The 16,593-nt window shown below is 53.2% G+C and overlaps 1 protein-coding gene across 12 annotated transcripts in view; it reads left to right on the top strand.

Annotated features, from left to right (window-relative positions):
- The window catches only part of NCOR2 (nuclear receptor corepressor 2), a 226,376-nt gene that overhangs the window by 105,396 nt on the left and 104,387 nt on the right, over positions 1-16,593 (top strand). For all 12 annotated transcript variants that reach the window (XR_010607082.1, XR_010607083.1, XM_065646424.1 and 9 more), the window contains exons 5-6: positions 2,741-2,920; positions 8,619-8,732. Coding sequence is in view for 10 of the 12 variants with exons in the window: in XM_065646424.1 (XP_065502496.1) it covers positions 2,741-2,920; positions 8,619-8,732 (294 nt within the window). In the remaining 2 variants the exon portion in view is untranslated. The remainder of the gene's footprint in view (positions 1-2,740; positions 2,921-8,618; positions 8,733-16,593) is intronic.

Here is a 16,593-nt window from a genome sequence, read left to right on the forward strand (position 1 = left end):
TGCTCTGCCATCTCCGGAGGGTGGGAAGCGGCTGAGAAAAATTGCCCTTCCAGCGGCTGGGCTGACACTGGCACGGACGCCCTTCTCCATCCCACCAGCTCCCTGGAGTCGCGAGGTGGGTCAGTGGGGCAAAATAAGGAGGTGGCGACGGTCTGGTGCAGGTTCCAGCATGTCGTGGGACCAGGGATGGGGTTCCCACTGTGTTTTCTCTTGTGCACCCAGACGTCGGTGTGTCTGAAGGCAGGGACGTCAGATTTAACCGGAGACTGACTTGTTTTGTTCTTCAAGGCACTGACGAGCAGTCGGCTTATCCTTTTTCTTTCACCTCTTTCTCCGCTATTTTTTAAGCCGTGGCTTAATAGCGTGTAGCAGGCTTGCTCCGTTAACGTTATTTATGTTAGGAATTAAAGCTTGTAGAAGAAACCCGCCCCCAAAGCCTGGCCCTGCTCTTCGATAGACTCCTCAGTGATAATTATTTCCTTGAACACCAGCATCTCCTCTGGCTGCGGGGAGGTTTGTGCAGCCTCTGCCCCCCGCTCGCCCACCCTTGTTATCATACAAATCACATAATAATAAGTCCAGGAATAAACAGGAACTACAGTAGCTGTTAGCCATGTATAAAAACAAATCACATGGAAACAGTATAATTACTGAGAAAATATCAACTTGAGTAATGCAGTAATTGTTTTCTTCCCTCCAGCAGATTTATTCCAGCTCTCCCAGCTCACGCTGGTTTCGAAGTCTGTGACTTCGTGTTAATAAGAAGAATTTCACGTTTCACACTGCAGTTGTTCAGAGGCTGAGTATGATACTATCCGAAGCGAGGGGATGTATTTTGAGCAGCTTCTTGAGAGTGCAAGGAAAGAGAGTTAGAATATCTCTGTCCATTGGAGTCCACTCCTGGCCCTGGGTGGACTCTGGTCTTTGCAAACCTCTTTTCAGCTCACTTTTGTGATTTAGAAGAAGGGCCTCTTTGTGCCTTGTGTAAATCCGGGAGCTCTGCTTTTTGGACTTGCACAGGCAAGATTTTTATTTTATTTTTTCCTTCAGTTTTGGTTTTTCCTTCTTCTTGCTGCTTGTCATTTATTTAAAAAGGTGCTTGTGAAATGACAGTGACTGGTTATTTGAGGTCCAGGGACATTGCCTCTCTCTATTGCTATAATCATCTCCTAATACTAGATGATGATGGTTTTTGTGCTGTGACTTGCAGCTGTTCCCCTTATTCAGCTTTACTGCTATTTCACTTCTGATTCTGCAAGGTAAAAAGAAAAAAATGTATCAGAAACCAGGTTTCCAAAGGGTTTTGTGCCAAGTAGGAGTTTAAAGATGCCCTGTCTTGCCTATTGGCAGGTGTGAGATGGTATCTTTTGTTTCATGTGCATAGAGAGAAGTCTTTCTCTCCTGCATTTTTGGCTGCTTTCCTTTAGAAAAACCTACCCGCCTATGGGCCACTTCCCCTTCACATGCCTTAATCCAGATGAGATGTTATGAGCACCTAATTTATCCTTTGCTGTTTGTGGTTGTCCTGCTAATCCTGCTTGGAAAACGAAAAGCAAAACCAACAAAACCCGCCAATAAGCTCCCTCGATTGTGCAGTAGGCTGACAAATTTTGGTGTCTAATCCTGGGAAACCAAAACGAGACAGTGAGCGGCGGTTTCAGGTTGCTCCTTGGCTCTCCGTCCCTTGATGGCAGCAGTGGGAAGGGTGTGGACGCCTTCAAGCTGCACCCAGCGGTGGTTCCTCTCTGGCTGGCTTAGCTAGAGCCGCGTTTAGCAGGGAGGAGGAGGAAGGCGCCAGCGAAGGATGCTGGTGTCCTGGGACACGGCCACTTTGGTGGGAAACGTCTTCTGGAAGTTGGCAAACGTGATGCTGTCTACAAGGGCTGGGATGAGGATGTGGGGAGGCGCTGTGACCGCGGGGTGCTCGGGCGTACCGGCTCCTCAGGCTCAGCAAAGTCGTTGCGTTACTGGAGGAAGGGCCGAGTGTTTTGGTGTGTTTTCCCCCTTGCTTCCTGTGATGGTTATGCTGATCTGTGTGGTTTCTGATTTGAAGGGTCTCGTTGAGCTGAGAGCTTCTTGACCTGGAGTTTAAAAAGGTGGTGTTCATCAAGACAGTCTTATTTCAGCTGACCTCACCTATCCTCATTTTCTCTATTTCCGGATGGATGCTTTTGGTATCCAACACTCGGAGCTCCCCCCAGAATTTAACAAAAGATGGAAGAGGACCTCCCTGAAGGAGCTGGGGGTCCCCTCTCCCTTGGGGACCTCTCAGAGCCCCTTCTTGTTTGGCACGGTTAATGCTGCTCTTCTCTCCGGCATGGCCGTGGCTGTATCCGAGGAGGACACGTCTGTGGCTACCTCATGTTTTGTGAAGAAGGTGCAGCCTTGAGCTGGCTGCTGAGACGTGAAGGGATGGTGAATACGGATGGATTTATTGATCCTGCAGGAACGTGGGTGGCACTGAAGGTAGCGCGAGCCTCTGAGGCTTTGGCAGGAGGAAGAGCTGCTGTCATGTCTGTTGGAGACTAACCTGGTGCTCTCCGGAGACATTGGAGGTTGCAGAGAGCTTGGGTGATGTGATCTGGCAGCTGGTGCTGCTGAGCTGAACAGGTTTTTTGGAGGGGGTGTGTGTCTCAGGCTGGGAATGGGCCAGGGAGCTCTGGCAGCTGATGCAGGAGGATGAGAGGAAGATCCAAAGTCTCCTGGGAAGGAGCTGACCTGGTTGTTTTGTGCTCCCCAGGATCGTGGCCTGTCTGGCAAACTGGAGCCCGTGTCCCCCGTGAGCCCCGCTCACCCCGAGGCCGAGCTGGACCTGCTGCCGGCCCGGCTGTCCAAGGAGGAGCTCATTCAGAACATGGACCGCGTGGACCGCGAGATCACCATGGTGGAGCAGCAGATCTCCAAGCTGAAGAAGAAGCAGGTAAGAGTCTGTGGTCCGGAGGGGAGCACGCATCCTCTCTGCTGCGTGCTGTCCTGCGCCCCGTCCTTGCCCATGCATGTCCACAGAGGGGAAGTGGCAGTGCCACCAGGACGGCCTGTGCGTGTTGCCACCAGGACGGTCTGTGCGCCACCAGGACGGCCTGTGCGTGTTGCCACCAGGACGGTCTGTGCGCCACCAGGACGGCCTGTGCGTGTTGCCACCAGGACGGTCTGTGCCCGTGCTCCCTGTCGTGACACGAGGCGGTTGCTGCTGCACCCGCAGTCTGCAGCTGGGAGTTGCAAGATGAGGGAGCTTCTAAAAACCCAGTTTGTGGGCTCTTCTGCACATCAGAGTACCTTAAAGGGAGAAAAATCCTCAGTGACTTGCCTGCGGTCACATACGCATTCAGTGGCAGAGCTGGTAATGCAGCCTGGGTTGCCTGCGTCCTCTGCCCAAGGTCTTTTCTTTTTCCTTTCCAGCAATTGTCTCTCCCCGGTGCTATTGCTGCCACTCTTGTAGCACCAGGCCATTTAAAACATTGCTGCCGTGGCCTGATGGCCCTTCCACTTCCTCCAGCCCCCTTCTCCAGGGCTTTGCGGCTCTGCAGCCGTGAGCCGCAGCTGGTCCAACACCGGGCAGGGCTGTGTCTGAGCCGGGGATTTGAATCTGATCATCTTGGTTGGTGCTTTACCCCTGCACAAGAGCTCTCCCCAGCACAAGGATTGCCTGCTCAATGTTGCCATGTATACAATTACCATAAACCCATTAAGAGATTAATATGACAAAACCTTGGGGGATGTCTGTGAAAAAACCCACAGACTTAAAGGCTTTCACTTTCTAAAGCAAATCACTTCTCTCTGCCTCTCTCTTACTGGTGGGTTTTTTTCCTTTGCTTGGGGCCGGTTTCTAAACCCTCTGCTGGCTGCTAATCCCAAACTGTCTGAGAGGAGCGACCTCTCCCGAAACGTGTGCGGGAGGAATTGGGGAATGGAGCAAACCCTCCGCTCGGGCTGTCGGATGGGGTCAGTGTTCCTTGAGGATGAGCATGCAGTCGACCTTCGTCCCCGTCAGACCTATATTTTCCCATATCAGATATTATCCATTTCTTTCCTGCAAAATGAAGCAGGATGTTTGGGCTTTGTTTTCAAAACAATATGGTTTAATTAATGCAAAGGACCTTTTTGTGTGTGTTGCTTTTTATCCGCAGAGTGCTTAGGGAGAGGGACCAAGAGGGGACAGCAGCAGCTGTGCTGGGGGTGGGAAGAATCAGCCCCATGTGCCGGCTCGTGGGGGCGAAAGGAACATCTGGAGCAATGGAAACCACAGAGGTTCCTCTGGTTGGGTTTGGAGGGAGCTGGGTGAAGCTGGCGCTTCCCCTGGCCCTCCTGGGGAGCTCAGGCAAAATGGGGGTGTCCTCTCACACCTGGCACTCTGGCTGCTGGTCCATGTTTTTAACTCCTGTTTGAGGATGGGGATGCAAACCATGGGCATTTCCCACTCCGGACAGGGGCTTCCACGGCGGTGATGGTCCCGCTCATGGCAACCGGGAGGTGACAGCTCTGCCGATCCACTGCCTGACGATTTTCAGAGATGCTGAGGAGCTGCTGTTGAAGCTGACGGGAACAGCATATGCTCCTTGCTGTTAAAATCAAGCTGTCCTTCTATAAGGAAATGGGTTTCTTATTGTTGGCTGCTTGGGTGCTTTATTTCTTCCCTCTGAATGAATTTTACAATTCTTCCTCCCCACAAAAATGATCTGCTGAGTGGGGAAGAAGGTGAAAGTGGCTGTTGGCAGGAAAAGAAGTGTCCCCTCCTGCTTTCCCCTCCGGCAGGATCCTTCCCCAGCCCAGTCCTCCAGCAGAGCTGGCACATCTGGGAGGAAGCATTTTTGGGGTGGGGGGTGTCCTGTCTGGGATGCTCCAGGAACGTTTTGTCCATCTGTGCATCTGAGCTGTCAGCACAGGAGAGAGACGAGCGAGGGAAAGCAATTTGAACCAGATACCGCTGCTGCAGGAACGGGTGGCGGAGAAATTGTACACAGCCGGAATATCCTAATGCTTTTCCCCTCTGTCTTTGGGAGGCCTTCTCAGGGTAATTCAATACATTTCTGTGGAACGGCTGTGCAAAAAAAAAAAAAAAAAAATCCCAACCAACCCAAATCCACCATCTCTCTTTTTTTTGGGTCGTTCCAGAAATGGCAAAGAAGACTGTGCCTGGACTTTGCAAGAAGCAAACACCTTCAGCAAGCTGAGAAACCTTCCCCAAACCGTGCGCACCCCTGGCAGGAGGCCACCTCCAGCAGCCATCCCCCGCTCATTCATGTGCCATATGCGCTTAAATCTCTCCTTGAGTCCTCTCTCTCCTTATGCATTTATTCCTGGCAGCGGTACTGGGTATCTGAAGGAGAAATTAACTGTGGGGCTGTTCTCTGCAGCCGCGCTGGAGCCTCCCTGGGCTCTCCGGGAGTACAACACTCCCACCTGGTGATGGAGGTGGAACCGGCCGGGTGGAAGAGCTCCAGGGTTTCCCTTTCCATCCATCTCCTGTCTCAGTTTCCTCTGTTCTCCCCTCAGCTCTCGTAAAGTGGTTTTCAGAGCTGCCCTGTGCCTGGAAGCCTTTTCCTCTCCCCCGGGCAGGTGCAGCATCCCGGTACCCAGGCGATGGATGCTGCGCACGACGCGGTTGGGTGCGTGTAATGACCTTGGCTTCATCAGGCAGGTCCCTTCAGCACAGTGGCTGGTACACATGGGGACAGGGTCTTTCTGAAACGTCACCCACCTTCCTGCCAGCGCTGCGGGCTCCAGTGGCCCCACTGCAACATGTGGGGACTCTGATCCGGAGAAGGCACCTCTGTCACTTGGACGTGGGTTGCCCTGTGGATGCCAGGGCTGTGGTCATCATGGCAACTTGGGTCCCTTCAACGTCGCTTCGCTGACTTTTTTTGGGAAGAGGACGGTCTGTCGGGCAGCCACCGCTGCGGGTGGGGAGGGAGAGTGTGGAGCCGTCAAGACTCATCTCTCATCCCGCCTCTCTCCCTGTAAAGGTCACAGTCCCAGCCTGCCTTTTGTGGCAGACCTTTAAGAAATCCATTTTGTCCGTGTCTGGGAACCCTGACCTATTTTGCTTTGCCATTTCCCACAGCTCCCAGGGGTTGCTGTCGTGGCTGAACCTGCTGCGGTAGATGTGCTGCCTGCATCCCTACCTCTGGCATCTGCTTCTTTCATAACTAGACAGTGTTATGCCACAGAGAATGGAGTTTAATTCTCCACTGTATTTCAGCTATAATTAGATTCGTATTTTTTTCTTTTAACAAACTGCTTTTAACGAGCCTTCACTTACTGCCAAACCTTCATTTCCTGATACGCCATCAAATCCTCTTGTCTGAGATCACTTACAACACACCTGACCCCTTGGCAGAATTTTTGTGGGTTTCCAGAGCAACATAGCCAAGCTTCTGACTTTATTTTTTTCCCCAGTATTTTCCCCAAGAGAAGTAGAGGATTTGACTGATCCCTTTTGTGGCTTTTTCTTTGGAGTTTTTGGAGCTTATCACGTGGGAGCGAGGGTGTGTGATGGGTGCCTTGGCCGGTCTGAGGACACCGAGCAAGAGCAGGTGCCTGGAAGCGCTGCTGCCACGCCGGGGCCAATGCTGAGAACTGCTGTGCGGTCCGTGGTTTCAGCCGCGGCTCCTCCAAGAGCTCTTGTCCCCTTTGCAAGGCGCTGTGATTTGGACTGCCTGAGAAGCAGCCGTGGTCGAGAAGAGAAAGGAGCTATCATGCTGTCGCGCGTGTGGTTGGCGCCTTCGGCGTGCCGTGGCGACGTGTTTTGGATTGTATCTTGGTGTTCATGTAGCTATTCTTCCCTCTATGGGAAAAGGTGCCCACCTGTGGGGAGCATGGGTGGAACCTACAGCACAGGGTCGCTTCATCCACTGCAACACTTTTAATTTAAGGTGTGAGTTATCTCAGACTGGCCATTAGGCACTTTGGTGTTTCCCTGGACTGCATCCCATAGCCCAGGCATTGCTAAAGGTGCCGTCAGCGGAAGATGAGATGATCTGAAGGAGGAATAGGTGCCCACCTTCTCCTCAAACTGTCTCTGGGAGGACGATGCTGTGCTCACCTCTGCTGCGAACGCATCATTCTCAGTCCCACGTGCATTTTCTTCCTGGTGTGAGACTTGCTCCATTTTCCCCTTCTTTCAACAGGGGATGCTTTAGCTCCAGGAGAAAAAAAAAAAAACAAAACAAAACCCACAACAAAGATTTGGAGATTCAGAGCTGAGCAGTGGGGAAAAAAAATGCTAGCTGGGTTTTGAGACCCGCTGCCTCTGCCGTGCCTGTGCTGCCCCGCAGCTGCCGTGCGTCGTGTGCTCTCGCTCCAGGAGAAATCTGCGATTTCCCCTTTCGGCCGAGCAGTTCCTCGCAATGACTGGGAGGGCTCAGATGTCTCCTCCTGCCTTGCACCGGTTGGGAGAGCTGGGGGCACACGTCGTATGTCAGATATACCCGCCGAGTGTGGTGACAGTCAAAAGCGCTCTCTTAAATCCACCACTTTAAAATTAATGTTTGCCGTGGTGTGATGGACCTGCTCGTGGAGCAGCTCTTGGACTCCTGAGTGTGGGAGTAAAGCCTGGGGTGAGACCCATGCCTTGGGTTGCATTGCCCCAGCACGGTGTGTTTTTGCAGCCTAGAAACCATGAAACGTGGAGCTGTGCCAATGCAGTAAAGACAGTTAGAAAGCAGAAGAGCTGACAGATTTGAGCTTCTCGGCACTGTTGTCTCTGAGGACGGGACACCCGGGTGGTGGCCATCCACCCCTTCTGGGCTTTCTCTAGTTGGAGCTGGGATTTCCGTGGCGGTTTCTGCTCAGGACGGCTTGTCCTGTGTGAAAGGAGGAGAGGAACGAAGCTCAAAGCCACCTTCCCAGGAGAGCGTCACGGCTTATGGCTGAAGGCGGTCAATGCTGTGCCGGTGCCCTCGGCAGCTCATCCTCTGCCTGCCGGGACAACCGGAGCCGTGCGGTGTGTTTGTGCTGCAACCGGAGTACTTGGGCTCTCTATGAAAGTTCACCAAAGGGTGTCTTGGTGGCCTGTGTCTGGGTCCCGTGCTGTCCCGTGCCCTCTTGAGCATTTTGCACCTCTCCCCTTGGCCAGGCGGGCTGCCGCGTGTCCGGTCGGGCTGACTCTCACCAGAGATGTCAGCTTTCCCAGGGTTGTTGCCTCCTCTGCCGTACTTACTGGCTCATTTGGCTGCACGGTGCGGGGGCAGCTGGTGCATTTCATTGTGAACAGTCATCCTGGGGTGTCTACTCCAACCACAACATTACGAGATGAAGCTGAAGGTGGAGAGCAGCCTTGCTGCTCCCTGCTCCCAGGGCTGGAGCTTTGCTTCCCCTTAAGGGTTTCCAGTACAATCATTATTTCCAGCCTCGAGAGCCCTCTCTAGGAGGCTTGTTCAAGGCAGGTCCTCATCCTCCAAGCCTAGAAAGCACCCACCCAGCAGCACGGGGCCGGGTGCTTGGGGCAGGACGGTGCTGTGCTTGTGGGGCAGGGGTTGTTAGGCAGCTCTGCTCCCTCTCCCATCCCTTCGCGGCCGGAGCCTTCTGCCGCGGCACCGCCGAGAGTCTCGTGTGGACAGGGACGGCTGCGATTCTCGCTGTGACTCACCCTCCTCCTCCTCCCCCTTCTCCTTCCACAGCAACAGTTGGAGGAAGAAGCAGCCAAACCACCAGAGCCTGAAAAACCCATCTCACCGCCTCCTATCGAGTCCAAACATCGCAGCTTGGTGCAGATCATCTACGACGAGAACAGGGTGAGTCTGGAGACAATGGAAGTACGGATGTGCGATCGTGCCGTTTCACCCTGGCCAGGGACGGGGAGGCTGGGAGGGCGTGTGGGGGGTTTCCCTGGGTGAGACCCCCGGGGCAGAGCCCGTGGGAGGTGGATAGATGGAGCCCAGAGGGGACGGTGACGATGAGGGCTGAGCACTGAGCTTGGTTTGAGCACAAATGTCTTCTGAAGAACCTGCCTGGGGCAGTTTCCTGTGATCAGCCCTAGATTTGAAGCCCTCAGGAGATGCTTCAGAGCCCTGTCTGTTAAATAACTTATTTCATCCTCTCCCTTGGAAGTGAAGCTGGTTAAAAGCTGCCTCAGAGGATGGGCTTTGGTGGGTGCATGGGTGGGGGGGACATGCCTGGCCAGCTACGAGCCCCCCAGGCTGGAGCAGAAAGGCTGTGGATGTGGCTGTTGCTGGATTTGTGGGTATTTAACGCTGTAAATAGCATTAGCAAAGGTCACACTGGCATCCCTGGCTCTGGATGTCCGCCTTGACCGCTCAGCCGTTGTCTGTAACAGCAGCCTGAGGAGGTACGGATTTTGCTGTGTGCTTTGGAGCGGTGCGAGGAAATTGGGCCCTTTGGTAGATAATCAAGCACATTCATTTTCATTTAGGTGTTGGATAAAAAGGATGATTTTGCATAAAAGGAAAACTACCAGTCGCTAATTATTTTGAATTGCGAGGCCTGGGATTTGACTGGGAGCTGCAGAAATCCAGGTGCCCGGCTCCTAAAAAGAGAAAAAAAAAATTTAAAAAAAAAAAAAATCTACATACCCTGGTTTTCCTTTTTCCATCTGCTTCTCTCCCTGAGCAATAGGAACCTCAGCGCCAGCACGGTCTGTTGAGCGGGCGGGTGAGGACTGAGGGCGATGCGTTTGGCACGTTGGTGAGTGCCGGCTGGTGACAGCTTCACAGACACTGGGTGCTGGGGGCAGGTGCCCAATGTTCCTCAGAGCCGTTTTCTCCGCGGCACCACCAAGTGACTTCTCCAAGGGGCTTGGGCTTGATGGCTTGTGCCTCTTGTGCAAGGGTCAGGTTCATAAAAGGTGGTCTCAAGCATTTGTATTCTTGTTCCCTTGAGCACCATCCTCCCTGGACACCCTGGTGTTCCTGGCCTGTGTTAAGAGGGGTAGGAAAGGTGATTTTCAGCCATCGCATCCCCGGAGGCCTGCGTTGTTGAGTCCCTGTTAGCAGGACCTGGTTCAGGACCAGGTATCCTGCCAGGTTCTTGTCCTGTTTTGTCACCTCTTGTCTCTGGTCACCCTTTCCCTCCTGTCTCTGAGTGTCCCATCACCTCCTCCACAGCATGATCTGCTCTCCAAGCCTCCGCCACGGCTCAGGGCAGTCCCTGGGGTGGCTGCCCTGTCCTATGGCTGGTGACGAAAAGTGCGGAGAGCAAGTATGGAGTTCCGTATTTCTCCTTGAAAGTGCGTGGCCGTAAAATCCAGGATGCTGTCGCATATAGTGCTCAGAGCTGGTGCCATCCACTTGTCACTGTGCCCGACTTTATTCCAAGTTATGCTGATCCTGGAAGCCGGGCTGTAACCAGGACCGTTTGCTATTAACCTTCCTGAGAGGGTGCACTTGTTCCAGGTGGGTGCTCAGCAACTGAAGGTCACATCTGACACCAAATGTCTGCATTATTTCAAATCTGGCTCCGTGCTTGTGTCTGCGTGATCCCTGGACGGGTAAATAATGATTCTTCCCCTCTTCTTAAAATCCCCTTGCGAGTAGCGTGTAAGTGAGCCTGTCTGTGGGTAGGAGACTCAAACCAAACAACCCTTTTGCTTGGTAGAAACCGTAGCGGGCTGGAGGAAGTTCCTCCTTTGGAGATGACATGATCTGGCCATGGGCTATGGAGAGTCGAGAGAGCTTTGCTGGCTGGTGGCAATGGCTGAGGCCAGCTGACAAAAGGACCTTTTAGGTGCCAGCACACGGGGATGCCGGGCTGCATGGGAAGGGTGTGCTGAGGTAGGATTCAGGATGCAACTGTCCTTCTAAAGGGCACCCTCGGGCTCAGCTTTTGACGTCTCCCCTCTGTCAGATGCGGTTGGGTGGGTGCTCTTCCCCTTGGGGCCAGGAGGAGGAAAACTGCAAGAGGAAAGGATGTGGGAGCAGCATCACTTAGGACCGTGGGTGGAGAAGAGTGGTTGGTGGTCGGATGTCAGGTCACTTTGGGTGGGTTTGGTGGCAGCAGCCCCTGCCAGGAGAGCCCCGGGCGCGCTCGTGCTGACCTGCGGCTTTGCTGCAGCTTAACACTAAATTGCAAGGTGAGTTGGTAGGAGCAAAAGGGTGTGAGCCCGGTAAGAGACGTACTGATCACTGAGCTGAATTTTAAGCCTTTCTGCCTTCTCTGTGCTGCGGAAAAGTAGCGAAGTCGGGTGCCTCAAGCTTTGCTTGCAGAAAAAGCGGCTGTAACAGCAGAGCCAGGGCTGCAGCCTGCAGGGCAGAGCGCGAAGGGAAGAAAAGCCCGATTTACTCGTATCGCTCAGCTTGTGGCTTGCTTGAGGGAGGCAACACACGGTAAGAAATGCAAATAAAAAGAGGATATTCATGCCTCAGGAAGAGGCAAGAAAGCAAAGCGCCCCAGAAGAGCTGGCAAAGCCCGAAACGATTTTCAAGAGCAATATTGTGTAAGGGGGAGAAAGCCAGCGCCTGTGCCGATGCCAGAGCAGGTGGGAGGCGGCGAGCTTTGTGCAGGCGCTGTCGCCTGGCGCTGGTTTGGTTTTTCATGAACTGTGGGTCTGTGCTTCCCCGAGCAGGCGGGGGCTGCCGTGCCCGTTCCCACCGCTCCTGCCAGGCCATGCCGGAGCCGCACGCTGCGCGCGGTTATACCGCGAACAAAGGAGACACCAGGAACGGTCCATGGGAGAGAGGAGGTTACGTGAGGACAGAGCAGCTAGAAACACTGGAAAATCAAGTTAGCCAGCCATTCTGTGACCTACTTTCCTTTTGGCAATAGCTGTGGCTTTGCAAGGGTGAATGGTTTCTAATTTTAGCTTATGGTTCATCAGGGAAGTCTATATATTTTTCTCACCGCCGCAGTGGGTATGGATGAGAGGTTGGGATGCAGGTCGGCACTGGCCTGTGTCTGATTTTCTCAAAATTCAGATTTGCTGATGCTAAATGCCCATCATGCTGCTTTTCCCTCTGGTGACCTACTTAATGCGTATGATTTGAAAAGTTCCTTGGCACCGGGAGAGGATAATTGTGGAAAATGTGACCTGTAATCGCCTCTTGCTACACTCTGCTGGACAAGTAATTGATTTCCAGAGGGGGGCGGGGGGGGGGAAAGTTGACTGTACAGATTCTTCTGGGGAATAACAGAGAGGAGCTGCCCTTGACTGCGGTGAAATCCTGTCTTGTGAGGCTGTGGTTGCATTTGGGAAGGTTTTCAGAGACTTGGTTTATAGAGGGGTGGTCGATATTGTTATTTGTGGTTGCTGAGATGCAGGTGCCTCCTGCCCTGGCTATGTGCTGACCGGAGCTGCTTGATGTTGTCTCCAAAGATGAGCAGTGAAGTTGTACCCAAAAAAGTACTTTTTGGGAAATGTTTGCAGCACGGCACAGAAAAACACACGTGTGTTTCCGAGCCAAGATTTCAATTGTGAGCGCAAACCGTACCATTTCTGAAAGGATGTATGAGAATGGAAGTTAATGTTTTTGTTACTATCTGTAGACAAAACTGAGAATAAAGAGTGGGCAGAAACATCTGAGTCCTATTTTCAAAACTGCCTTTAGTCCTTGAAGAGGCAGAACGATGTTTGAAAACAGTGATGGATGCTAAAATCTCCGAGAGGGTGCAGCGGGGAGCTCAGGACCGTTGCGGTGCAGGGTGCGGGATGCGCTGCGTTTGCCAGTCCCCGTCACCCCAACAGGGTGATGAAGAGCTGCCTGGGGACATTGTGTTGTGATGAGTGTCTCAGTTGCTGCTGGAGGCTGATGGTGATGCAGACGTTGGGGATTTCCTAAATTAAACCATGTGAGTGACCTTTGGCGTGTCTCTTGCGAGGAGACGCTGACCCCTGTTGGGTCTGGCACCTCTCAGGTGCTGGTTGTGTGGCACAGCCCCTTGCGGGCTCTAATTTGCCCCTCTGGGATGTGTTATTGCATCAAGAGAATCTTGCTACCTTCACCACCAGTCCCCATAACCAGGGCAGATCCTCTGTGCATATTTGTAGCTGTGGCTTTAATCCACTGAGCCGTTCACAGGATTTCTTGCATCCATCTTCCCCTGAAATTGGTTGAGCGTACCTGGCCGTGAAGATGTTTTTGTGCTTTGAATGGACTTTCCAGGTCCCTTGCTAAGCACGGGAAGGGGGGCAGCATTGCTGTTGATCCAAATTGCTCTTGGTGCTGTTCCTGGGATGTGGGGCCGGCTGAGCTCTCCCTGTCGGTGTGTCCTGGAGGATGCGGCACCGCGGCAGCCCTGGCCGTGCCAGCACCCACCGGCACCCGATTTGCGTGCTGAATTCTCCTCCAAGTCCCCTGCGTGCACCAAGTCCCCATCAGCTACGCGGATGTGCTCCTGCCTTCTCTCCAACCATCGTAACGACGTGGAGCCCGCGTGTGCCCATCGCCACCTCTCCGCAAGCCCCATGGGTGGCCGAAGGCTCCTGGGAGCCAGGCAGGGCTCCTGCTCCGAGACCAGCACATCAAAAGCAGCCTCTGTCCCTGTGTCAGACCTGTCCCCGCAAACAAGCGTGCATCAGCTTTCCTCTGAAACACTGAGCTCATTTATCGGAGAGGTCACGTCGGGACACGGCGCCACTTTGCCCTCCGCTGTGCCAGGGAGGGGACGCCGCGTGGTGTCACCCAGCGCAGCGTGGCCAGGGCTGGGACGGGTCCTCCCGTGTGGCCACTGCCCGGCCCCGCTCCACTGTCATCCCTCCGAAAAAACAGGGCTGATGCAGCGCAGGCAGCGGTGCCTGTCTCGCTCTTGGGATTGAGTTGTTGGAAATCAATAAGATTAAATTTTAATTCGTTTTCTGTCTCGGTGCCTGTTTCTTCAAAAGGGCACAGCCATCTATCTCTAAATTCAACGCTATGCTGTAAAATCGGGATTCTAAGGATTTTTTTTGAACTTTTTGCACCCCCTGCTGCTGTTGTGTCTGTGCGGAGCGTGTTCCCAACTCGCCGTTTACCCCCAAATACCTTCATAAAGCATTGATGCCCCATCCATAAATAAGAGAACAGATAAACGAACACTTTTAGCATTGCAAAGTATAATCTAGCTGTTAACTACTCAAAGGCACTGAGTGTGACTCAGATCCCACAGGGATTTTATGTCTGTATAACTCTGATTTTCTATGAGCTCCTGATTTACATTAGAAAGGGAAGAATCAGGCCTGCACCGTCAGCATGGAGCTGGCGCGGTAAATAAAACCTTATCAGTGAAACTGCTTTCGAGCATTAAATCTGCAGGGTTGTTTTTCAAATTCTGGTTTATGTGGTAGTCGGGGTAGGGGCATTTTGTGTTCGGCTGCTGAAAGGGCCACGTTCGTTTTGCCTTTGTTTGTGATAACTGTTATTCTGGGGCTGCCTCATCTCGGCTCAGTGATGCTCGATGGGTTTTTGAATATTCCAGAGGAAAACTGGAAAGGGCAGAGGTTAGATGCCAGCAACACTCCTGCATGATAGCGAGATTTCCAAAAAGATAAAATTGAAATATAGAGCCTGGAGTTGTTGAGAATCCTTTCTTTTTTCCTTGGATTTTAAGGAAGATTTTATTGGTTTTGGTTTTCTTAATGGTTCTGGTGTCTGTTTTTAATGTCTGCTTCAGGATCCGGAGTTCCCAGTAGCTGCATGGACTTAGAAGCTTTGTCCCTGACTGACCCAGACCAGATAATGCCGTGTCCTGTGTTTTCAGGTCTTGGAAATAAGGACGAGAAGCGCAGAGAACCCAAATCTGTTGGAGGGAGGAGTGTAGACCCTTCGGCACAGCTCCAGCTCCTTGGGTTGAGGGACCAGAACTTTCCCGTAACTGCTCCAGTGACAAGACTTTGATTTCTAAAATTCTGCTGTGCAATGCCTATGTTTTCAGCAGTTTTGCAGTGGCGAAACGCTCAACAGCGGTTTGCAATGGCAAAGGCTCCTTAGGGTCTTGGTTTAAGATTAACATGCCTTTGCTTGTCACTGTAACCTCACAGAGGACAGAGCGCGATGCTGGGTCAGTGTGCAAATGCACAGAAACCCGGCCAGGACAGGGGTTCACCCCTCGGCTGTGGATGGGGTACGAGCGAGCCGACCACAGAAACCGGCTGGTAATGATGAGCCAAAAACCGGAGAGCAGCGAGCAACCGAAACAAGTCGGCTTGTCACGCTCCGCACAGGGTAGGCGGGGACTGGTGTTAACACCCGGCTCCAACGTGACCCGTTTCCTCAGTTTTCTTGCTATTTGCGATTAGTCATTTGTAACCGCTGCTGCTGGCCCGAGCCCCAGGGGTGGCTCCGTCACCGCTGCTGCCGTGGGGAGGTGGGGAAGCCAAGAGCATCCCAGGGACACCCTGGCGAGCATCAGCCCCTGGGCAGGCTGAGAATAGCCTGGCACAGGCCACCAAGGCTGACTGATGTCCCCGGCAGCTCAGGGACATGTGTGTTCAAGGAGAGCCCGGGGGGTGACACCATCCTTGGGCTGGGAGCACCGGTGTGACTGTCCCTGCTGGCTGCGGGAGCTGGGGACAGGCCAGAGCATCGCTTTCCCTCCCCACAGCGCTGGGGCTCGTCCCACCTGTTTTGTGGGGAGGGCAGCAAATCCTGGGGTGGTTTGGCTCTCGGAGAGAGGATGCTGAGGTTTAAAAGGGAAAAAAAATAGTACCTGTGGTCACAGGAATGAAAACCTTTCCCCAGGAAAGCGGCACTGCCAGGTCGTGGTTTGGTCCCGGCGGATCTCGGCGCAGAGGCAGCGCCGTTAAATCCCCTCAGACTGTTTGCTTTGTGCTTTGTGTAGAAAGGTGTCTCGCCTGAGGGTTTCCATGATTTCTGCTGACTTCAGCCACTCTTCTCCTGGATTTTGTTTTAAATAAAGTCCAACTCCAGCCTGCCTCTTTGCCATGCTGCTCCGCCTGCCCTGGGAACATCATCCAGCTGGGACAGGAGTTTTTCCCAGCGCCGCCCTGCACGCAGCTCTCCGGCCTCTCCAAGGGCTTTGCTTATCTCTGTGCAGGACATGCCTGCTCCCAAATAAAAACCTTTCCATTCCTCAGCGCTGCTGCCTACAGGCTGCTATAAATAACCCCGGGAGCACAGTTCAGCTGCAGCAGCTTTGTGCTGCATGGAGCTGCGGCTGGAGCCGGGCCAAGAAAATGCCGCCTCCTAATTTCAGATCCGCTTTCTCAAAATAACTCTTGTGTTTTCCTCCTTTTCCATTTTTAAACTTCGCTTTAAGAAGAGCCCACACGAAATCCCAGGCTCTCCCTCCTCTGGTTTCGGATGCTCCGCTGCCTCGCGGGGTCGGCTCGTGGTCCCCGCGGGAGCTCGCGTGGCCGGGAAGCTGCTCCCCTGCCCGATTCCCCCTCCCACGGCCGTTTAAAGTTTCTACAAAGGAAAAACAAGGGGCTGGAAGTTTGCTTTGGAAGCCAAATGCTTTTTTAGACAAGAATGGAGATTTTCCTAGTCTGCAGGGACGTTTTTATTGTTGGTGGAGATATCTTTAGCTCCAGGCGTGTTGGAGGAGCGTGAGATGGGGTGAGGGTGCCCTCCCTATCCCCTGCCCTTGGGGAGGGAGGTTCTTTGGGGATGATGCTGCTGCCTGCCAAATCTGCAGGTCCCCTTTTTTCATCTGTGGGCCCTGCAGTGACACAGGTCGGCGTTTGTGGAGGACTAATACGTGATGGGC

The sequence above is a fragment of the Caloenas nicobarica genome, chromosome 16 (assembly GCF_036013445.1).
Source record: "Caloenas nicobarica isolate bCalNic1 chromosome 16, bCalNic1.hap1, whole genome shotgun sequence".
Classification (NCBI taxonomy): domain Eukaryota; kingdom Metazoa; phylum Chordata; class Aves; order Columbiformes; family Columbidae; genus Caloenas; species Caloenas nicobarica.